We start from the raw sequence: 23,563 nt of genomic DNA on the forward strand, positions 1-23,563 counted from the left end.
ATTTGTGAATCAAAGGTCCTAGCTTCTTGAATTGATCATGTATTAGCCAGGAGGGGCTGGGAGTAATTTGAATCACAAATCAATTTCTTAAAGGATCACAAATCAGCTTCTTAAAGGGACCACAACCAGCTTCAAATATAGATTATACATGTATAGTCCACATTAGTCACATTGTAAAAAACAAAAAACAAAAACAAACCTCAACAACATAAATAAACAAACAAAAAACCTTCAAGAAAAATAAAGAAAAAAACAAAAACAAACAAAAAAAACAGTGTGCTTCAATATTTATTGAGATACACGTCAGTTCTTTTTGATATAAACTGAGATCTTTTGGAGGGAAGGGTTGGAAAGGCCCTGATGTGAATTGTGTCCCTTTTGGGGAGAAGGGTGATCCAGACTCTCAAATCCTGGGAGGGGCACACCCTTCCCACATAACTCCCAGATAAGTAATCCCATTCAATTTTGAACTGAATTGAATTAAAAATCAGTCTCTCAGATTCATCCAGAGATTGTCCCCTTCTCCTCTCAGGTCCAAAGATCAAAGAAGCCGCAGACCTCAGAAGGCTATTGAAAGGGGACACTGAAACCCCAATCTTTGCTAACTGCCCTTCTGGACTTACCCCACTGATGAAGATATTTTCTTCTCAGTGTCAACCCATCTTTGCAAAAATCACCCTAACAGGATTCTTTGCCCATTAAGAAAGCTGTCTTCTTAGTGTAAAAAAATCCCCTTTTGCCAGGTTTGAGAATTCTTTCGCAAGGAATCTGTGACATCGACCAGAGGGGATCTCTTTCCCTCAATTCTTGAACCTCCTCACATTCTCTGGGAATTAATAGCATTTTTCATCAAGCCTTTCAGAATTGCCTCAGATCATTGTATTGCTGAGAATAGCTAAGTCTAAAAAGTTGATCATCTTATAATATTGCTATTGCTTTGTTCACAGTACATTTCACTTTGCATCAGCTCATGTAAGTTTTTCCAGATTATTCTGAAAGCATCCTACTTATCATTTGTTATAGTATTCCATCATAATCATATACCATAATTTATTCAGCCATTCCCCAACTGATAGGCATTCCCTCAATTTCTAATTTTTTGCTTCCAGAAAAGAGCTTCTACAAATATTTTTGTACATATAGGTTCTTTTCCTTTTTGTTTTTTTTCATCTCTTTTGGAATACAGACCTAGAAGTGGTATTGCTAGGTCAAATGCATGGTTTTTATAACCCTTTGAATACAGTTTCAAATTGTTAAATAAGGAGGTTGAATCAATTCACAACTCCACTAACAATGCATTAATATCTCATTTTCCCCACATTTCCTTCACCATATGTCATTTTCCTTTTCTGTCCTATTAGCCAATCTAATAGGCATGTGATAGTACCCCAGAATTGTTTTAATTTGCATTTCTCCGATCAATGAGTTAGAATACTTTTTTATAAGACTATAAACAGTCATTTTTTTATTTTCTCCAGTTTCATGTAATAACATTTTTTGGGGAGTTATATATGTACATTCATTTTTTAAAAAATATTTTCTTATGAATCATGTTAGGAAAGAAAAATCAGAACAAAGGGGAAAAACCATAGAGAGGAAAAAAACAAGAGAAAGGAAAACAGTGAATATAGCATGTGTTGATTTACACTCAGTCTCCTTTGTTCTTTTTCTGGATGTGGATGGCATTTTCCATCCAAAGTTTATTGGCCGTTCTTTGAACCATTGAATCGCTGAGATGAACCAAGTGAGTCAGAGTTGATCATCCCACAATCTTGCTATTGCTGTATACAGTGTTTTCCTGTTTCTACTTGTTTTGCTCAACATTAGTTCCTATAAATCTTTCCAGGCCTTTGTAAAATTAGCCTGTTCATAATTTTTTATACAACAATAATATTCCATTACTTTCACATACTATAACTTATTCAGTACATTTACTCTTTTAAATTCTTTGCCACCACAAAAAACCTTGTAAATTGTTCAAATCTTTTGGTATCATTTATCAATTGGAGAATGGCTCTTATTTTTATATATTTGATTCATTTCTCTATGTGTTTGAGAAATGAGGCCTTTATCAGAAAAAGTTGCTTCAAAATTTTTTCTCAGTTATGTTTTTCACTGAAAAAAAATTAAGGCTATTAACAGAGAGCTGCCTTTTCTCCTATTCTTCTCATTTCATATCACTGATGCCTTTTGCTTCATCTTCTTCATGTCCCTTCATATCTTCCTTCACCCCTTTCTCAGATGAAGAAGTGACCCTTCTCCTTGTCAAGACTATTTTCTCTACCTGTGCAACTGATCCCACTCCCTCTTCTCTAGCAGATCGCCCCTTCTATCATCACAACTCTCACTAGTTTCAACTGTTTCCAATCTATTGATTTGTTTCCCAACTGCCTAAAAATATGCCCATCTCTCTCTCATTCTCAAAGAAGTTGACTTGATCTGAATGTCCATCCCTGCCTATCATCCTGTATCTCTCCTTTCTTTTGAGGCTGAGAAAGCCATCTATAATCAATGCCTCTACTTCCATTTTTTCTCACTCTCCTAATTTTCTGACCTCATCATTCAACTGAAACCACTCTCGATAAAGTTTCTAATGATCTCTTGCCAAATCTAATGGACTTTTTCCAGTCCTCATTCTTGACCTCTCCCCAGCCTTTGGTCCTGTCAATTACCCTTTTATCCCTTATACTCTCTTCTCTCTAGGTTTCTCTGATAATACTTTCTCCTGGTTCTCTTCCTACTATGACCATTTTTTAAAAATAGTTCTTATTTTTCCAAATACATGAAAAGATAGTTTTCAACAATCACCTTTGTTTGGATGTTGAAAACTATTTGCATGCGTGTATTTGGAAAAACAAAATACTATTTTAAAAAATTCACCTTTGCAAAATCAGGTTACTCAGGTTACTATAACCTAGCTGCCATTTTCTTTCTTTTTTTTTTTAATTTTTATTTTATTTTATAATTATAACATTTTTTTGACAGTACATATGCATGGGTAATTTTTTACAACATTATCCCTTGCACTTACTTCTATTTAGATTTTTTCCCTTCCTCCCCCAACCCCCTCCCCCAGATGGCAAGCAGTCTTATATATGTTAAATATATTACAGTATAATTTAGATACAATATATGTGTGTAGAACCGAATTTTTTGTTGCACAGGAAGAATTGGATTCAGAAGGTAAAAATAACAGTTTACATTCATTTCCCAGTGTTCCTTTTCTGGATGTAGCTGGTACTGTCCATCATTAATCAATTGGAATTGGATGAGCTCTTCTCTATGTTGAAGAAATCCACTTCCATCAGCATACATCCTCGTACAGTATCATTGTTGAAGTGTATAATGATCTTCTGGTTCTGCTCGTTTCACTCAGCATCAGTTGATGTAAGTCTCTCCAAGCCTCTCTGTATTTTTCCTGTTGGTCATTTCTTATAGAACAATAATATTCCATAACATTCATATACCATAGTTTACCCAACCATTCTCCAATTGATGGACATCCATTCATCTTCCAGCTTCTAGCCACTATGAAAAGGGCTGCCACAAACATTTTGGCACATACAGGTCCCTTTCCCTTCTTTAGTAGTTCCTTGGGGTATAAGCCCAGTAGTAGTATGGCTGGGTCAAAGGGTATGCACATTTTGATAACTTTTTGGGCATAATTCCAGATTGCTCTCCAGAATGGTTGGATTCTTTCACAACTCCACCAACAATGCATCAGTGTCCCAGTTTTCCCACAGCCCCTCCAACATTCATCGTTATTTGTTCCTGTCATCTTAGCCAATCTGACAGGTGTGTAATGATACGTCAGAGTTGTCTTAATTTGCATTTCTCTGATCAATAGTGATTTGGAACACTCTTTCATATGAGTGGAAATAGTTTTAATTTCATCATCTGAAAATTGTCTGTTCATATCCTTTGAACCTAGCTGCCATTTTCAAATCTCCCTCTTTCTCAACCTCAATATTCAATCTGTTGCCAAGGTCTGTCATTTTTATTTTCATAGAATCTCTTATCTATCTCTGTCTCTCTGTTCCTGACTGTCTGTGTCTCTCTGTCTCTCTCTGTCTCTGTCTCTCTCATCTCTGTCTCTCTGTTTGTCTCTGTCTCTCTCTGTCTCTCTGTCTCTCTCCTTCCTTCTCAGTCTCTCTCTCTCTCTTTGTCTCTCTCCTCTTTCTGTCTCTGTCTCTCTGTGTCTCTCCTCTCTTTGTCTCTCTGTTTCTGTCTCTCTCCTTCCCTCTCAGTCTCTTTCTCTCTGTCTCTCTCCTCTTTCTGTCTCTATCTCTCTGTATGTGTCTCTCCTCTCTTTGTCTCTCTGTCTCTTTCTCTCTCCTCTTTCTGTCTCTGTTTCTCTGTCTGTGTCTCTCCTCTCTTGTCTCTCTGTCTCTGTCTCTCTCCTTCCCTTTCAGTCTCTTTCTCTCTGTCTCTCTCCTTTTTCTTTCTCTGTCTCTCTGTCTGTGTCTCTCCTCTCTTTGTCTCTCTGTCTCTGTCTCTCTCCTTCCCTCTTGGTCTCTTTCTCTCTCCTCTTTCTGTCTCTGTCTCTCTGTCTGTGTCTCTCCTCTCTTTGTCTCTCTGTCTCTCTCCTTCCCTCTTGGTCTCTTTCTCTCTCCTCTTTCTGTCTCTGTCTCTCTGTCTGTGTCTCTCCTCTCTTTGTCTCTCTGTCTGTGTCTCTCCTCTCTTTGTCTCTCTCCTCTTTCTTTCTCTGTTTCTCTGTCTGTGTCTCTCCTCTCTTTGTCTCTCTGTCTGTGTCTCTCCTCTCTTTGTCTCTCTCCTCTTTCTGTCTCTGTTTCTCTGTGTCTCTCCTCTCTTTGTCTCTCTGTCTGTGTCTCTCCTCTTTCTGTCTCTGTCTCTCTGTCTGTGTCTCTCCTCTCTTTGTCTCTCTGTCTCTGTCTCTCTCCTTCCCTCTTGGTCTCTTTCTCTCTCCTCTTTCTGTCTCTGTCTCTCTGTGTCTCTCCTCTATTTGTCTCTCTGTCTCTGTCTCTCTCGGTCTCTGTCTCTCTCCTCTTTCTGTCTCTGTCTCTCTTTGTCTCTCTGTCTCTGTCTCTCAGTCTCTTTCTCTCTCTGTCTCTTTCTGTCTCTGTCTCTCTGTCTCTGTCTCTCCTCTCTTGTCTCTCTGTCTCTGTCTGTCTCCTTCCCTCTTGGTCTCTTTCTCTCTCCTTCTTCTGTCTCTATCTCTCTGTGTCTCTCCTCTATTTGTCTGTCTCTGTCTCTCTCTGTCTCTCTCTCTGTCTCTCTCCTCTTTCTGTCTCTCTGTCTGTGTCTCTCCTCTCTTTGTCTTTCTGTCTCTCTCCTTCCCTCTTGGTCTCTTTCTCTCTCCTCTTTCTGTCTCTGTCTCTCTGTCTGTGTCTCTCCTCTCTTTGTCTCTCTGTCTGTGTCTCTCCTCTCTTTGTCTCTCTCCTCTTTCTTTCTCTGTTTCTCTGTCTGTGTCTCTCCTCTCTTTGTCTCTCTGTCTGTGTCTCTCCTCTCTTTGTCTCTCTCCTCTTTCTGTCTCTGTTTCTCTGTGTCTCTCCTCTCTTTGTCTCTCTGTCTGTGTCTCTCCTCTCTTTGTCTCTCTCCTCTTTCTGTCTCTGTCTCTCTGTCTGTGTCTCTCCTCTCTTTGACTCTCTGTCTCTGTCTCTCTCCTTCCCTCTTGGTCTCTTTCTCTCTCCTCTTTCTGTCTCTGTCTCTCTGTGTCTCTCCTCTATTTGTCTCTCTGTCTCTCTCGGTCTCTGTCTCTCTCCTCTTTCTGTCTCTGTCTCTCTTTGTCTCTCTGTCTCTGTCTCTCAGTCTCTTTCTCTCTCTCCTCTTTCTGTCTCTGTCTCTCTGTGTCTCTCCTCTCTTTGTCTCTCTGTCTCTGTCTCTCTCCTTCCCTCTTGGTCTCTTTCTCTCTCCTCTTTCTGTCTCTGTCTCTCTGTGTCTCTCCTCTATTTGTCTCTCTGTCTCTGTCTCTCAGTCTCTTTCTCTCTCTCCTCTTTCTGTCTCTGTCTCTCTGTCTGTGTCTCTCCTCTCTTTGTCTCTCTGTCTCTGTCTCTCTCCTTCCCTCTTGGTCTCTTTCTCTCTCCTCTTTCTGTCTCTGTCTCTCCTCTCTTTGTTTCTCTGTCTCTGTCTCTATCTCTCGGTCTCTTTGCCTCTCTCCTCTTTCTGTCTCTGTCTCTCTCTGTGTCTCTCCTCTCTTTGTCTTTCTGTCTCTGTCTCTCTCCTTCCCTCTCGGTCTCTTTCTCTCTCAGTCTCCGTCTGTCTCTCTCTCTCTCTCTGTCTCATTGTTTTTTTCCTCTTTCCTCTCTCTGAATCTGCAAAATATACTGTTCGATCACGATCTAATTCTATAGCTATGATTGCTATTTCACCCTGTAAGAGAAAATATAACAAACACGTATTGAACTACAACTCCCAGAATGCTTCACGGGCGGCGCTCAGGGCCCGGAAGCGACGAAAGCGGGAGAATGGGTGGAGGGAGGTAAGATGATGATTTAACTGCGCCGAAACCATATGTTTGGTGTTGCAGTAAGGACCGTACATTGTGGAGGTTTTTGCGTCCCAGGGATTACAAGGAGGTTTCGTATTCTTTGCGGCAACCCGAGAAGACTGGATCTTAAAGCTGCTCTCGGTGTTTTCTTAGGTAAGATAAAGGTGGGAATTAAGGGAAGTGGGCAGGGCTAAAGAGAGGATAGAGGCGGGGCTAAGAGGAGTCTCCCCGGAGTTTGGCGCCTCCTGCTGGTAATTGCGTTTCATGGACGTTGGGGAGAATTTTCATTTTGGTGGGTCACGTGGCCCGGTCTTTGCTCCCTGGAAGCGCGTGCTCCAGGCTGCCAGATTGAATTAGACCATTCGCTGCTGGAGACTTTCTTTTCCTCATATATATATACATACATATATATGTATACACATACATGCACACATATGTGTATGTATTTGTGCACCATGTAGGTGTATACGTATGCATGCATGTATGTATATATAAACATTTCCATATGAAAACAAACATTGAGGGAATATATATATATACACATATATGTAAAAATATGTTTTAAAATTAAATTTTATTGAAACATGATTCTTCACGACCCGAATTTCTCAGTAATTTCTCCCCATCGTTTCTCAGAGAGACTTCTTATGTAACAAATGACATTTATTGAGAAAGAAAAAAGAAGAGAAAAAAATCAGCAAAACTGATCAACACATTAAAAAAAAAATCTCCAAAATACCACCACGGTGAACCTCTCACCTTTGCAGAGGTCTGTTTGTTCAGGGATATATTTGTTCTGTATAATTTTGCTACATTTTATTGTTTTTTGTGGTTTTTGCCATTTGTTTTGAATTACTTGTCTTCTTAAAAGCTGTCTCAAGAAGGGAAAAAGGTAGGAGCAGTGAGGCTGGACTTCCGTCATAACCAGCTAACCCCAAGGGAGAAAGAAAAACAGAAAAGGGGGAGGGGCAGCAGTCCGAGGGGCCTGTGTATGCTGGAGGTGAGGACCTAAAGTGGCAGAGAGAGTTTACTTACATACATGTAGTCTGTATGTGTATTTATATATGTGTGTATGTGTGTATAGTTAGATAGGAACATAGATATTAGTATTTAAAGTTCCTCTTTTTAGAGATGGAGATTATGGATGAGAAAAGAGAGGGAAAGAAGGAAGGCAGGAAGGAAGAAAGAGGGAGAGAGGGAGAGAAAGAAAGAAAGAGAGAGAAAGAAAGAAAGAGGAAGGAAGAAAGGAAAGAAAGGAGGAAAAGGAAGGAAGGAGGGAAGGAAGGAAGGAAAGAAAGGAGGAAAAGGAAGGAAGGAGGGAAGGAAGGAAGGAAGAAAAGGAGGGAAGGAAGGAAGGAAGGAAAGAAAGGAGTAAAGGAAGGAAGGAGGGAAGGAAGGAAGGAAGAAAAGGAGGGAAGGAAGGAAGGAAGGAGGGAAGGAAGGAAGGAAGAAAAGGAGGGAAGGAAGGAAGGAAGGAAAGAAAGGAGGAAAAGGAAGGAAGGAGGGAAGGAAGGAAGGAATGAGAGAAAGAAAGGACGGGAGGAAGAGAAGGAAGAAGGTAAGAAGGGAGGGATGGAAGAATTTATTAAGCAGTTACTTAAGTGCTAAGCACTGGGCACATAAAAAGAAAGAAGTTATCTCCTGGGCTCAAGGAGCTTCATTTTAATAGAGGACACCACACTTAGGGAAGGTTTCAGCTATATGTCAAATGGAAACATGCCATGGTACTTAGGATACAGCAGCAAAGCCTCTTTCATGTTGTTTCCACTGATAACAATCATATCATTTTCTCATGTTGAACCATTTGACAGGGTCAAAAACGAGCGGTAAGAACTTTCTTTCTTAGGTCTTCAGTAGTGGACATAGCCCATGCAGAAGCAATTGCAAGCCTGCATCTTGGCGGGGGTTATTTATTCCCCAGGATGGTGGCTGAGGGTAATTAAGTTGGAAACAATGCTATTGCCGAGGCTTTTGGGTTCAAAGTTCTGTTCTTCCTCCATCAGGGTCTGAGGGAGATGGTGGTCAAGGTGGCAGTGGTGATGATTGGATGGATACATGCTACCTGCTGTCTCTCAGGGTGCCCTTCTGCTTCAGCTGGGCTGGCTGGTGTGCCCTATGGGTGGCAGGTGGTTGGTATTTGATGGATTTGACTGGCCTCCTCTCCAGTTCCAGCTGACCTGGAAGCAAAACTAAAGGATCTGGGGGAAGGGCAAGGTGGTAGTCCTCTGTAGTGTAGTAGACAGAGTGCCAGGCCTAGAACTAGGAAGACCTGAGTTCAGATCCTGTCTCGGATACTTATTAGCCATGTAATCCTGAGCAAGTCACTTAACTTGTTTGCCTTAGTTTTCTCATCTCTAAAATGGGAATAGTGACACTACCTATCTCCAAGAATTGTGAGGATTCGATGAAAAAATAAAGTACTTAATGTAGTGCCTGGCACATAGTAAACACTATTTAAATATTAGCCATGTAACTATCACTTCTGCAGCACATGAACTTATTTGCTCATTGGCAGCAGTTTTTTAGCAGTAGTTCCTGGTTGGGCCAGAAACAGATCTGGTGATTTAGGCTATGCTTGTCAGGGTACGGGGCCTCGTAAGGATTTAACTTGCTTGACATGTACTGTCTCCTGTTTTTCCCTCCCTTGGAGTGCCTTGTTGCTTCAGTTAGGCTGGTTGGTGCAGAAATTCAATATCAGTTCCAATGATTATATGTAATGTCTTGAAAATTGTTTTCTTTCTGAAATCCGCACTCTGTAGAAAATGCAAGAAGCATGATTAAGGGCATGGAGCACAAACTGGAAGGACCTTCCCCTCAAGCTGAATCCTGCCTGTTAAACAGGCAAGAATTCAGCCCAGAACATGGAGATGACGAACTAGCCTTTGAAAGCTTCCAGCTTTTGCAGATTGATACTGAATTTGAGAGTGCAAGGACCTTGCAGATGGATGGAGAGATGTGGTGTTCGGTATGTACAGTGCCTAGTATTGAGCTTTTTAGAAATGAAAAGGTCAAGCAAAAATACCTCTTCTCCAAAGAAAGAGGGAATACTTATAGATGAACAGAGGAATGTCCATTTGATTGATGTTACCAGATAGTCCCATTTGAATGAAGGGAAAAAGAAATCTTTTGGATGAAGAAAACTGAACAGACAGTGCAATTTAGTAGAAGGAACCTTGGACTAAAAAGTCTGGAAATGTGCGCATTTCAGCTTTACCATTTTCATATTGGAGACAGAATCTGCCTCATCTGCCTCTCACAAGTTGTGAAGCTGATAGTTGATAATCATTAGACATTAAAACTCCTACTGTGTGCAAGACAGTATGCTGAGCTTTGGGCATACTAAGAAAGGCAAAAGACATTCATTGCTCTTGAGCTCACAGTTGAATGGGGGAGATAACATGCAAATAACTAGACACAGACAAGCTATAGACAGGATAAATCAGTGAGATCATCTGCAAATCTGAAGTTCTTGATATTTCTCTCTGAAATCTTAATTCTGATTTTTGATTTATCCAGCCTGGCATTTCCCATGATGTACTTTGCTTATAAATAAGCAAATAAATAAGGTGATAACATACAGCCTTATTGTATGTTTTACAAATTTTTTTTTTTAAGGCAATTAAAGGTAAATGACTTGGTGACTTGGCGAGGGTCACACAGCTAGTGTGAATCTGAATTTGAACTCAGGTCCTCTTGACTCTAGGACCACTATCCATTGCACCACCTCACTGCCCTTCTTTTTCCAATCTTAAACCAATTCATGTTCCATTTTCGGTTTAACTCTGGCTTCTTGTTCCACACACAGTTTCCTCAGGAGAAGTAAATTTGTTTGCTACTCCCATTTCATATTTCAATTTTGAAATGTTGAAATTTTAAATATTTGAATATTTGAAATTTTGGTTTTTAAATATTGAAATTTAATATTGAAATGTTAAGGAATTATTATTATCTCCAAACTTTAATAGTTATAACTTTGAATATTTCATGCTTATGAGGTTTTCAACATTTTTTTTCTGGATAACATAAGAAAAATGTCTTGCGGAAACAGAGGCACTGGGAAAAGATAGTTGCAGCAAAGAAGAGTAAAAGAAAACAGGAAAGAGAGAGAAAAAAAGCACAACGAACAGAAAATGCAGGTACAAACAGACCTGGTTGTGGATATGCTGAGGTGATCTTTTTTTTTCTTTTTAATTTATCTTATTTAAAGAACAATAAGAAAAAAAAAAGGAATACAAAACAAAATAAAACTAAGGTTTTCTTTTAATTGAGTATCTGGGATGGTGACCTTCACAGGTTTAGTTAGATAATAAACATTGGAAATGAGTAAAAATATAGATGGTCCACATGAATCTGTGCCCACTCTCCCTGTTTTGTCCCTTTTTTTGTGATGAGTAGAAAAGAAATAGGAGCAAAGCATCAACTTAGCTTTATCAGTTATAGATTAAAATGTCTTGTCCAGTGAGTATCTTTTGTTTTTATACCCTAAAACTAACAAAGATTCATACCCATGTTTCTCTTGATTACCTTTTCTTGAACTTAAAGTTTCTTTTCATATATGTTAAAGTACTTAGTTGAAAGAGAAACTGAGCCAGATTTTCCTTGTTAAATTGTCTTCAATGATGTGGACATTTTGTTCTCTCTTTATGGTTGTGTATCAGGTATGAGCCCTCAGCAGAGCAAACGGGTTTTGAAAGCCATGACCAAAGAGAGACTTTTGGCAGCCAAAAGTTCGGGACCCAAACTTTGCATAGATTTGAGTATGACGGATCGAATGACTAAAAAGGTAATGTGGGCCCTATGTTAAAATTAACTTTGTTATTTTTACTCATGGTGTGGATAATACAAGAGGAGCAAAAGAATTTTTTTCTTTAGGTTTTGACTGAATATAGCTAGTTTGAAAATTGAATGAAAATCTTTGAAAACAAGTACAGACTGGTTTGGAGAGGAAAGATAAATGGTGCTTTTCACATTGCAATCAGATAGAGTATTCCCACATGAATAAATGAATGAGTTCTAGGGTTGAACAATGGGGAAGAATCTTTATAAGGCTTTAGTGGATGTACTTGATGAAACCATAGCTATATAGGAAGAAACCAAAAAGAATGAAAGATTGAAAATTAACATATAAAGTACTACTTGATAATTGCAGCCTTCCTTATCACAACTTTTTAAAATTGATATTCACAACCAAAATTAATAAAGACATATTTCAGAAATTCTTTGAGGTAAGTATATCCCCTTTTCATGCAGAGGAAACTGAGTGCCTGAAAGATTAAGTAAATTGCTTATGTTTATGCAGCTAGTGTCAAACTTAGGGCTTAAATTTAGGTCTTTCCATCTTATTCAAAATATATTCAAAAATATTAAGATAGTGATATGTGGAGTGCTAATACACTTTTCAAATTAAGAAAAAGGCTAGATACACTATGACCAAGTGGGATTTATACCAGGGATGGTTTAATATTAGGAAAACTATTAGTATAATTGACCATATTAATAATCAAATTAATAAAAACCATATGATCATCTCAATAGATGCAGAAAAGGCATTTGATAAAATCCAACATCCATTCCTACTAAAAACGCTTGAGAGTATAGGAATAAATGGACTATTCCTTAAAATAATAAGGAGCATATATTTAAAACCTTCAGTAAACATCATATGTAATGGTGATAAACTAGAACCTTTCCCTGTAAGATCAGGAGTGAAACAAGGTTGCCCACTATCACCATTACTATTCAATATAGTACTAGAAACTCTAGCCTTGGCAATAAGAGCCGAGAAAGAGATTCAAGGAATTAGAGTAGGAAATGAAGATGGTTTAATATTAGGAAAACTATTAGTATAATTGACCATATTAATAATCAAATTAATAAAAACCATATGATCATCTCAATAGATGCAGAAAAGGCATTTGATAAAATCCAACATCCATTCCTACTAAAAACGCTTGAGAGTATAGGAATAAATGGACTATTCCTTAAAATAATAAGGAGCATATATTTAAAACCTTCAGTAAACATCATATGTAATGGTGATAAACTAGAACCTTTCCCTGTAAGATCAGGAGTGAAACAAGGTTGCCCACTATCACCATTACTATTCAATATAGTACTAGAAACTCTAGCCTTGGCAATAAGAGCCGAGAAAGAGATTCAAGGAATTAGAGTAGGAAATGAAGAAATCAAATTGTCACTTTTCGCAGATGACATGATGGTATACTTAGAGAACCCCAAAGACTCTGCTAAAAAGCTATTAGAAATAATTCAGAATTTTAGCAAAGTCGCAGGATACAAAATAAATCCACATAAATCCTCAGGATTTTTATACATTACCAACACAATCCAACAGCAAGAGATACAAAGAGAAATTCCATTCAAAATAACAGTCGATAGTATCAAATATTTGGGAATATATCTACCAAAGGAGAGTCAGGAATTATATGAGCAAAATTACAAAACACTTGCCACAAAAATAAAGTCAGATTTAAATAATTGGAAAGACATTCAATGTTCTTGGATAGGCCGAGCGAATATAATAAAGATGACAATACTCCCCAAACTAATCTATTTATTTAGTGCTATACCAATCAGACTCCCAAGAAACTATTTTAATGACCTAGAAAAAATAACAACAAAATTCATATGGAAGAATAAAAGGTCGAGAATTGCAAGGGAACTAATGAAAAAAAAGTCAGAGGAAGGTGGTCTAAGTGTTCCTGATTTAAAGCTATATTATAAAGCAACAGTCACCAAAACCATTTGGTATTGGCTAAGAAATAGACTAGTTGATCAGTGGCATAGGTTAGGTTCACAGGACAAGATAGTGAATAAAAATAGCAATCTAATCTTTGACAAACCCAAAGATCCCAAATTTTGGGATAAGAATTCATTATTTAACAAAAACTGCTGGGAAAACTGGAAATTAGTATGGCAGAAACTAGGCATGGACCCACATTTAACACCACATACTAAGATTAGATCAAAATGGGTCCAAGATTTAGGCATAAAGAACGAAATCATAAATAAATTGGAGGAACATGGGATGGTTTACCTCTCAGACTTGTGGAGGAGGAAGGAGTTTGTGTCCAAGGGAGAACTAGAGACCATTATTGATCACAAAATAGAACATTTTGATTACACCAAATTAAAAAGTTTCTGCACAAACAAAACTAATGCAAACAAGATTAGAAGGGAAGTAACAAATTGGGAAAAAATTTTTACAGTTAAAGGTTCTGATAAAGGCCTCATCTCCAAAATATACAGAGAATTGACTTTAATTTATAAGAAATCAAGCCATTCTCCAATTGATAAATGGTCAAAGGATATGAACAGACAATTTTCAGATGATGAAATTAAAACTATTTCCACTCATATGAAAGAGTGTTCCAAATCACTATTGATCAGAGAAATGCAAATTAAGACAACTCTGAGGTATCATTACACACCTGTCAGATTGGCTAAAATGACAGGAACAAATAACGATGAATGTTGGAGGGGCTGTGGGAAAACTGGGACACTGATGCATTGTTGGTGGAGTTGTGAAAGAATCCAACCATTCTGGAGAGCAATCTGGAATTATGCCCAAAAAGTTATCAAAATGTGCATACCCTTTGACCCAGCCATACTACTACTGGGCTTATACCCCAAGGAACTACTAGAGAAGGGAAAGGGTCCTGTATGTGCCAAAATGTTTGTGGCAGCCCTTTTCATAGTGGCTAGAAGCTGGAAGACGAATGGATGTCCATCAATTGGAGAATGGTTGGGTAAACTATGGTATATGAATGTTATGGAATATTATTGTTCTATAAGAAATGACCAACAGGAGAAATACAGAGAGGCTTGGAGAGACTTACATCAACTGATGCTGAGTGAAACGAGCAGAACCAGAAGATCATTATACACTTCAACAATGATACTGTACGAGGATGTATGCTGATGGAAGTGGATTTCTTCAACATAGAGAAGAGCTAATCCAATTCCAATTGATTAATGATGGACAGAACCAGCTACATCCAGAAAAGGACTGGGAAATGAATGTAAACTGTTATTTTTACCTTCTGAATCCAATTCTTCCTGTGCAACAAAAAATTCGGTTCTACACACATATATTGTATCTAAATTATACTGTAATATATTTAACATATATAAGACTGCTTGCCATCAGGGGGAGGGGGTTGGGGGAGGAAGGGAAAAAATCTGAATAGAAGTAAGTGCAAGGGATAATGTTGTAAAAAATTACCCATGCATATGTACTGTCAAAAAATGTTATAATTATAAAATAAAATAAAAAATTAAAAAAAAAAAAAAAAAAAAGAAAAAGGCTAGAAAAATGCCCTTTACTCTCATACAAAAATTATGGAAAATTTAGCCACCAAAACTTATGCTATGAGAAAAGTTAGCATGATATTTTTAGAGAATAAGAATTAGTCCAAAATTCAAAGATCTGAAATTATATTATGTAATCATTAAATCTTAATCTAAGCCTAGAACGAAAAGCAAATATTAGAAGTTCAGAAACTTCTGTTCTTGTTAAATTTATAGTTCTAATATACTGCTTTTTGCAGAAAGTCTTTTCTAACTTCTTTTAATTCTGTAGTCATTTTTTATTATTTATAGATTCTGTATTTGCAAATTCTTCTACTCTTTAAAATTTCTTTGTAACTCTAAAACCAACACCATGGCACTTTGTGGACGTTTGCAAACATGTGCAGAGCAGCAAAAAATTTGAGTAGCCAATGAGTATGTTCATGACTGAGGCTAAATAAGGAAGGCCTTCTTTCAAGGTCTCATGCTGTAAACAAGTGTCCTTTTCAGTCTCTTTAATGCCATGTTTTTTGCATTTCTGTGCATTTTGTTGGTTTTAAATGGCCCTCAAGTGTAGTGCAAATGTGCTATAATGTTTCTGAGTGCATGAAAGCTGTGATGTACCTTATGGAGAAAATACATAGGTTTCATAAATGAGTGTTGTTCAGGTATGAGCTAATCAATCAAACAATATGGTACATCCTGAAAACTGGAGAGAAAAATTACCAATAGGGGGCAACTAGGTGGCGCAGTGGATAGAGCACCAGCCTTGAATTCAGGAGGACCTGAGTTCAAATGTGATCTCAGACACTTAACACTTCCTAGCTGTATGATCCGGGGCAAGTCACTTAACCCCAGCCTCAGGGAAAAAAAAGAAAAAGAAAAATCATCAATATGCATGCCAGGTCACTTTAGAAAGTACTGTGACAACCACAGGCTCAAAGAAATCTCACCCTGCTTTTCTCCTGGTAACCGTGGTTCAATATTCTCTAATTTGGTGTTTGCATTTATTTTATCATACATAACTCCCATGAATGATGAGAATCTACTGTATTTGTTTTTATATGGTCTCCTGCTTTCAGTTGGGAGTTCCTTGGAGGTAGGGACTGTCTTTTGCCTTTTTTTGGCTCCTCAGCACTTAACACAGTGTCTGGTACATAATAAATGCTTAGTTACTGACATTTTTCTGTAGAGTTGACTAGGGTAAAAATTAATTGAGGAAGCTTGATGCAATATAAAGAGTAAGACATTTAGAGCCAAAGGATTCAGGTTTGTAGCTCAGCAGTGCTATAACTTGAGACAAGTCATAGAGCCTTTGGGCATTAGTTTCTCCAGGTAATAAAATAAGCAGGTGATGTTCCTATGAATGGCAGTTCCTTGAGGGCAAAGACTGTCCCATCTTTATAAACGCCAAGCATTGTGCCTTGCATGGTAGGTGCTTGCTGAATTGAATTCTTGGAGAACTATTCGGAAGGGTATTCCAGGTGGAGGGAACAGGCAGGTTCTCAACCTTCCTTGTAAGGTGGTGTCTCTAACCAAGTGCTAATAATGCCTCTTTGCACCTGGTTTCTTTGAAATGTGGCTCATGTTTCTTGGAAATATGGCTCAACTACCTTGTAGAAATGTTAAAAAGATCAGTAACACATCTTTAAAGAACTCAAACCTGACTTCCTTGGATGAAAAGAGCCCTAAAAGTGCAGTTTTTTACTAACTAGATGTATTTACAGTGAAATAACATTTATGCACTGGGAAATATTATCATCTCTTTGAAGGAATTAAGCCGATTGGCTGCACAGATCCGAAGGTTGTATGGTTCAAATAAAAAAGCCAAGAAGCCATTCTGGATATGCCTCACTGGATTCGCAACTGATAGCCCTTTATATGAAGAGTGTTTAAGGATGAATGATGGATTCTCTAACTATCTTGTAAGTTTCTTCATGGAAATTTTCTTTTTAAGAAACAATTGTATTCATAGCTTTTGTTTTTTACATCACATTTATTTCCATACATGTCCTTTCCTCCTCCTCCCAGCAAACCATACGTTATAAAATAGACAATGGAAGTGTTTCAGCAAAACCAAATACTAGTCTGATAGAAAATGTGATATTCCATATCCATTGTCTTTCAGCTTCACAAAGAAGACAAGTATATTTTCTCATCTTTTCAGCAGATCCAAGCTCTGGATCTTTATAATTAATGTACATTAATGGACATAGCATTCAGACTTGATTTTTGTTCTTTCTACTTACATTATTGTATCAGGACACTCTGCCAAGCCCCCACCTACCATCCTTATATCTCAGGGCCTGACCATCACTCCTGTATGTGGGTTTCTCCCCAGTAGTATGGAGGTTCCTTGGGGACAGGGACTTTGCTTTTTTGTGTGTGTCTCTAGCATGTCACCCAGGAAATATTTAAAAATAGTAAACATTTGAAAAATATTTTTTTCATTCATTAATTTATTCTATGTATGTATGTGTATATATATGTATGTATGAATTATTTTTATATAAAGTGTTTTCCAGAGTACTCTGAGAAATTGATTTTGGGATGTTGGTGAATTAAATACTTAGAACAATCTTTAAAAATTGTTTCAGATTTGGGGTTGGTGAATATGAAACTTATTATCTCATAATTATTGCAAGTCGAGGATAGATTGATATTCATCAAGGCCTCAACATTTTCTTAACATATTTTCATTGTTTCCCCTGTTTTTGGTAACTTAACAAAATGCTTGATTCAAGAAGTTATTTTGAAATTTTGTTTAATTTAGAACCTTAAGGAAGTAACATTAAGATTTCGTCCTGAAATACACAGCTTTTCTCTTATTCATGGCAATATATAATTAAGAAGCTTGAATCTAGAGTAAAGAGAAAAACACTTTGGGAATTGAGAAGATAAAGAAGGAAAGGCTTTAATAAGAAATAGTTTGCTTTGATTAACTCATTTCAGGTTTGACTAGGAGTCAGAAATCCTGGATTCTTCTCCCAGCTGTTAGGCAAGACACTTAACTTGAAGTCATCTAATATAAAGAATCCCACATGAGTAATTATCACCTTTGCCAAATCACCTTATAGAAAAATTTCCCTGTTTATTTACTTATAACCCTAGACTTGTGGTAGAAAAGCATGACTTCAATGTTGTCTTTGAACTGATAACACATTTAAAAATCTTGCATTTTTTCAGATGGATACAACAGAAGAAGACTATCTTGATTTATTTCCTTTGGAAAGCCTTGTGTACTTAACACCTGATTCAGAGCATGGTATATGTACTTCATTTGTGTTAAGGTTCCCCAACCAGTGCATGTGATGGATTATGCTGTAATGACTTGCCACATTTCTTTTTCACAAATTGAGATGAATGGAGAAGGCAAGTGGTAGACATGATAGTAACAAGCCATCAATTGCAGTTTTCCTGCACTGATCTCCTACACACTTCAGAATGATGGTTTTCATTATATACTTCCTGAATCATAACCTGTTGGCCTTGCACTAAGCCAGCAGAGCATGTCAAAAAGGAACAATCAGAAAGTGATGATTCTCAGTGTTTCATGAATCACCCCGAAACCTCAGCAAATTGAATCTCTTAGGAGAAAGTTTAAAAGCACCTCAGTTTTCACACTGGGAACCAAAGACAGGATTTTCAGGCAAATTTAATTTCAAGATAAAGAACTTTCTAACAATAGAGTGGCCCAGCAGTAGGATTGTCTCCCTTATTGGGCAATGCTCTTCACTGTTTATTATTTAAGCAGATTCTCACAGAAGCTGTAGAAGGCATTGCTGCACTGAGTCAGAGGTGGACTGAGTGAACTCTTACGTTCCCTTCCAAACTAAGTGCATGTGATGTAAAGCTGGGTTAAATCAATATCTTACTTAGCAACAGGTAGCTATCCTGAAAAATTTATCTATACTGGTTTTTCTGCTACTAAATGTTGTGAATTGTTCTGTTTAAAAATTATCCTGTGAGATTGCTTGATTTTTTTAAGGAAATGGGAGAGAGAAAAAAATTTGGAACATAGTCTTTCAAAAATTAATGTTGAAAACTATCTTTTTGTGTATTTGGAAAATAAAATGCTATTGAAAAAATTATTCTGTGAATTTGACCTAAATTAATTACTTTATTTTATTGATAGCCCTTGAAGATATTGATTTGGATAAGGTTTATATCATTGGTGGACTTGTGGATGAAAACATTCAAAAGGTGAGTAGACATTCTAAGATGTGAACTGGTATTTCTCAAAGTAACCTTTGCATTTCAAATCTTTGACCTTAGATTGAAAAAGGTCTGAAGAATTAGTTTAGAATGTTGTTTGGTGTTGTAGTTCAGTCATCTTTTGGTCATGTCTGACTCTTTGGGACCCCTCTTGGGGTTTTCTTAGCAAAGATGTGGTTTGTCATTTTCTTCTTCAGCTTTTTTCGTTGTTGATGTTAAATGTGTTTTTAAAAATATATGTGTTAAATCCAATATATGTATGCATATTTATGCAGTTATCTTGCTGGACAAGAAAAATCAGATCAAAAAGGGGAAAAAATGAGAAAGAAAAAAAAATTCAGCTTATTTAAGTGGTAAAGAAACCAAGGCAATAGGATTAAGTGACTTGTCCAATGTCACACAGCTAGTGTCTAAGGCCAGATTTCAACTCAGAAAGTGAGTCTTCTGACTGCAGGCCTAACCCTGTATCCACCATGCCACCTGATTTTAGAGTAAGAAGCAGAAAAGTATTTCTTGGACACTTCTTTAGACAACTCTGTCATCCATTTGTCAGGGACAGTGTCAGAAGTCCTAAGTCTACCTGTTCAGGCTTTAATCAGGTGGGTGGTATGTCAAAATAGCAAAAATAGACTAGTTTTTTCTACCAGCTCTTACTTTCTGTGTATAAGGACAATACTGCATTTTACTGAAGCTGGCTTTTAAAAAAATCTTCTGTTCTAATTTATCAAGAAGTAGAATATCAAAGCAAAACATTTCCCTATTTTTTTCCCCATTTTTGGAAACAATTGCCAGTTTCTTTTCCAAATGTAACTTCCACATATATAGAAATCAAAATTTTGAAGTCTTTTAAAATTCTTTTTTAATGGGATTGTATTGAAATACTTAAGATTCAGAGACATTAAAGCTTGGATGCTACATAGTTTAACAATAATAGTGCAGGAAAAAGAGAGCCCTTCAATATGGAATCTTATTTTTTCTTTTAAATTAGCAGGAAACTGACACTGGGTTGTAAATTTCTCCAAAATAGGGATTTACTGTATTATGTGTGTGTATACATGCAAGTTAGAATTGTACACAATATAATAAATTGGTCCTGAATTAAGCAGGGAGGGTTTGTTATGAGCTTGAGCTTTAGTGCATGGATTTTTCAACATGTGTTTTGGCAGCAGACAAGCTTGTTATCTTTTTTGTATTTCCCTTTAGTGTTCTAGGTTGCTGAGGCTATCACATTATTGGCCTCCAAATAAGCAAGATATTTCCACTGGATATGGAAATAAAAAATAAATTCAACTCTTTCTTATATTTGACAAATGTTGGTATGATATTTTTTGTTATTTCCAGAATCTTTAGCATTTCTGATATCAGTTACTTATGACTTGATATGATACATTTAAATTGCATGATTTATAGAAACTGACATATCAGAAGGCTCAAGAAAACTCAATCCAAACTGCCCGCTTGCCAATCCAGGAGTATATGGTTAAAAATGCCAATGCCAAGAACTACCATTCAGAGATACTGGCAATCAATCAAGGTGATTTCTCGATTTTTTTTTAAATTTTTATAATAATTTTTAAGTTCAGACAAAGATTCCCCATAACATTAATGGAGTGTCATATATTCTAAAATTAGTCTGAAAATAGTTCTCACTAACAAAGCATAGTAAGAGTACTAAAGTTTAACACCCTAGGTGTCTAACCTTATCAAGGAATGAGTTCTTACACAAATTTGAATTTTTCCATTTAACCATAATTTAACCCTTTAAGCACTCATTCTTTTTTTCATTTTAACCATGACTGTTAGAAATCTTTGAAGAATATGTTATATAATTCTTTGCCTTTTTAAATAAATAATAGTGAACATAAATTCTTTTGAGATTTAGTATCATCATTACAAATATCAATTATTGTACCAGACTAGAATGTAGTGACACTCCTGAGCTGTACAGAGTTGCTTAAATGTACATAGATTTCCCTTGGTGCTGTGCTTTTATGTCTCATCCCTGTGTTTTCACCTGTCACTCCTTTCCACCTAAAATGTACCTGTTAGTTTCACAGTTCACCCTTTAATTCACATATATGCTGTAATCTCAGAAAGGAGATGACTAAGCTTGTTAAAATTTCCTCTAAAGTAAGAATAATCAAGGGGCTCTTCTCTGAGTTAAGTAGACCGACCATGGACTACTTTTTAACCATCTCTTTAGACTGTTTGGGGCCTCTTCTGGTTTTGCTCTCATTTCTGACTGTATTTTATGTTGCTGAATTTTCTAGGGAAGTGAAATGTCATTGTACTATGTTTGGAGAATATTGATTTTGTTTTCTCCATGCATTCTGCTTCTTAATGTTAATCAAGAACAATTCATTCCTTTTATGACTACCATCTGCATGCAAAAAATTAGAGCCCCATAAGTGTATTTTGTGGAGTACCCTTCAAGTAACACATTGCTCAGACTAGGGGAATAATAAAAAAAAATAATAAATCCCAGAATATTATGCTTTCTCTCTGAAATCAATCATCTCTCCTCTCTTTGTTGTCAGTTAATTTTATTCTCTGGTTTTTAACAGTGTTTGATATCCTGTCAACATATGTGGAAACTCAAAATTGGCCTGAAGCACTGAAAACAGGAGTTTCTCTTGGAAAAGGTTATGTTATTCCAAATACAGTGGAATGAAAGATGCTATATCTTTTATGAGATCATGTCAAAGACTTTTTTTTCCTCTTTTAGTACTGGCTGGGGAGGAGTTATCCTTAATCAGATTTATGATTAAAGTCTGGTATGAATATAACTTATACAGGTAAAAGTGAGCCACTGTACTTTAAAAGTATTTTTTTTTTTTTTGTATTTCAGATATAGATATATAGAAACAGACTTTTCTGTTTTGTATTTGTGTCTTTAAGGCCCTCTTAGGCATTAATAAATGCTTGTCAAATTCCAAAATACTGATGATTGAAAATTCTGTCCATATCCTGAGCACGAACTGATAAAATCTAATGCAGATCAAAATGTACTATTTTTACTTTTTTTTTTCATGTTTTTTTTTTTTCCTTTTGTTCTGCTTTTTCTTTCATCACGTTTCATTTATATGGAAATGTTTTACATAATTGCTTCTATATAACCTATATCAAATTATTTAACATCTTAGGAAAAGGGGAGGGGAGAGAGGGAAGGAGAAAATTTAACTCAAAATGTTATTAAAATGGATTTTGGGCCAGCTAGGTAGTGCAGTAGATAGAGTACTACCCCTGAAGTCAGAAGGACCTAATTTCAAATCTGGTCTCAGACACTTAACACTTAGTAGCTGTGTGATCCTGGACAAGTCATTTAACTCCAATTGCCTCAGCAAAAAAAAAAAAAAAAAAAAGTTAAAAATCGTCTACATGTAATTGGGAAAAAAATACTTTTGAATTTAAAAATACTTGTCAAATCATATTGGATTTTTGCTTAAATATTTATTTAAATGGTATTAAAATGTTTCCTTATTATTGACATTTGTTATTATGTAAAGCTTATATTCATTTGTAAAATTTGTTTTCCATAGATGTTTGTAACATGAAAGATAACAGCTGTTAAGCTAATTCTTTAAGCATCCCTGAAGGACTAAAACACTAAAAACTTTTTGTGCCAATTTTAAAGAGCCCCATAAAATCTTCTTCTTTTCTTGTCTTCGGACTTAATTCCTTAGAATTCTCAAGATTTCCATCCTTTATAGTTTTTCTAAAATAAAGTTTATTTGCAGCTGTTATTCTTGGGAACTTCATTTAGCTACCTGGTTTTTTTTTTGTTTGTTTTTTTTAATTGAATTCTTGGGATTTCTCGCATTCCTGTCCATATGCATAACCTTTTAGGTGTTTGTTCAAATCTGGTCTCACACACTGACCAGCTTGGCAAGCTACTTAACTGTTTGCCTCAGTTTCCTTATTTTTAAGATGAGCTGGAGAAAGAAATGGCAAACTACTTCCCAAGAAAACCCCAAATGGGGTCACAAAGAGTCAGGTATGACCGAAAGGCTTGAACAACAATGAATAAAAACAGATCACTTACGTAAGGAGAATGGTAACCAAGACCACTCAGTCCCTGGTGGCAGGATAGACTCTGCCCTTTGGGGAGGAGACTTAGATCAAGTGGACCGTTTAGGGGCCCCCTTGCCAGCTTATCCAGGGATGAACGGAACAATCTTTTTTTTTTTTTTTTTTGGCTGAGGCAATTGGGGTTAAGTGACTTCCCCAGCATCACACAACTAGAAAGTATTATGTGTCTAAGGCCAGATTTGGACTCAGGTCCTCCTGATTTCAGAGCTGGGTGTTCTATCCACTATGCCACTTAGCTGCCCCCCCCCCCCCCGAACAATCTATTTCTTGACTAAATAAGAGACTAAGACTAAGATTTAAGACTAAGCAATAAGAGATTAAGACTAAGAGAAATTGGGGCAGCTAGGTGGTGCAGTGGATAGAGCACCAGCCTTGAATTCAGGAGGACCCAAGTTCAAATCTGGTTTCAGACACGTAATACTTCCTAGCTGTGTGACCCTGGGCAAGTCACTTAACCCCAGCCTAAAAAAAAAATAAAAAAAAAAAAAGACTAAGAGAAATCCT

At 36.8% G+C, this 23,563-nt stretch overlaps 1 protein-coding gene across 2 annotated transcripts; it reads left to right on the top strand.

Moving 5' to 3' along the window:
• The first annotated feature begins 6,416 nt into the window (after positions 1-6,416).
• On the top strand, positions 6,417-22,340 carry TRMT10B (tRNA methyltransferase 10B). 2 transcript variants are annotated; one of them, XM_074281802.1, is made up of 9 exons: positions 6,417-6,601; positions 9,208-9,413; positions 10,476-10,584; positions 11,107-11,231; positions 16,528-16,680; positions 17,942-18,020; positions 18,891-18,958; positions 20,381-20,504; positions 21,535-22,340. In XM_074281802.1, exons 1-9 carry the CDS (start codon positions 6,472-6,474, stop codon positions 21,639-21,641), a joined length of 1,101 nt encoding a protein of 366 aa, XP_074137903.1. In that variant the 5' UTR covers positions 6,417-6,471; the 3' UTR covers positions 21,642-22,340. The 2 variants fall into 2 exon arrangements, with proteins under 2 accessions (XP_074137903.1, XP_074137904.1); XM_074281803.1 differs by lacking the exon at positions 9,208-9,413 and having other exon boundaries at positions 6,427-6,601.
• Positions 22,341-23,563: the final 1,223 nt, after the last annotated feature.

Source organism: Sminthopsis crassicaudata, chromosome 1, assembly GCF_048593235.1.
Source record: "Sminthopsis crassicaudata isolate SCR6 chromosome 1, ASM4859323v1, whole genome shotgun sequence".
In the NCBI taxonomy this organism is placed as follows: Eukaryota; Metazoa; Chordata; class Mammalia; order Dasyuromorphia; family Dasyuridae; genus Sminthopsis; species Sminthopsis crassicaudata.

What these genes read in the sequence shown, in the direction of transcription:
- TRMT10B (XM_074281802.1), top strand. Translation starts at nt 6,472, where the DNA reads ATGTTTGGTGTTGCAGTAAGGACCGTACATTGTGGAGGTTTTTGCGTC. An exon ending in AACACCTGATTCAGAGCATG is followed by an intron (nt 18,021 to 18,890) that starts GTATATGTACTT and finishes TTTTATTGATAG; the next exon opens with CCCTTGAAGATATTGATTTG. An exon ending in GATACTGGCAATCAATCAAG is followed by an intron (nt 20,505 to 21,534) that starts GTGATTTCTCGA and finishes GGTTTTTAACAG; the next exon opens with TGTTTGATATCCTGTCAACA.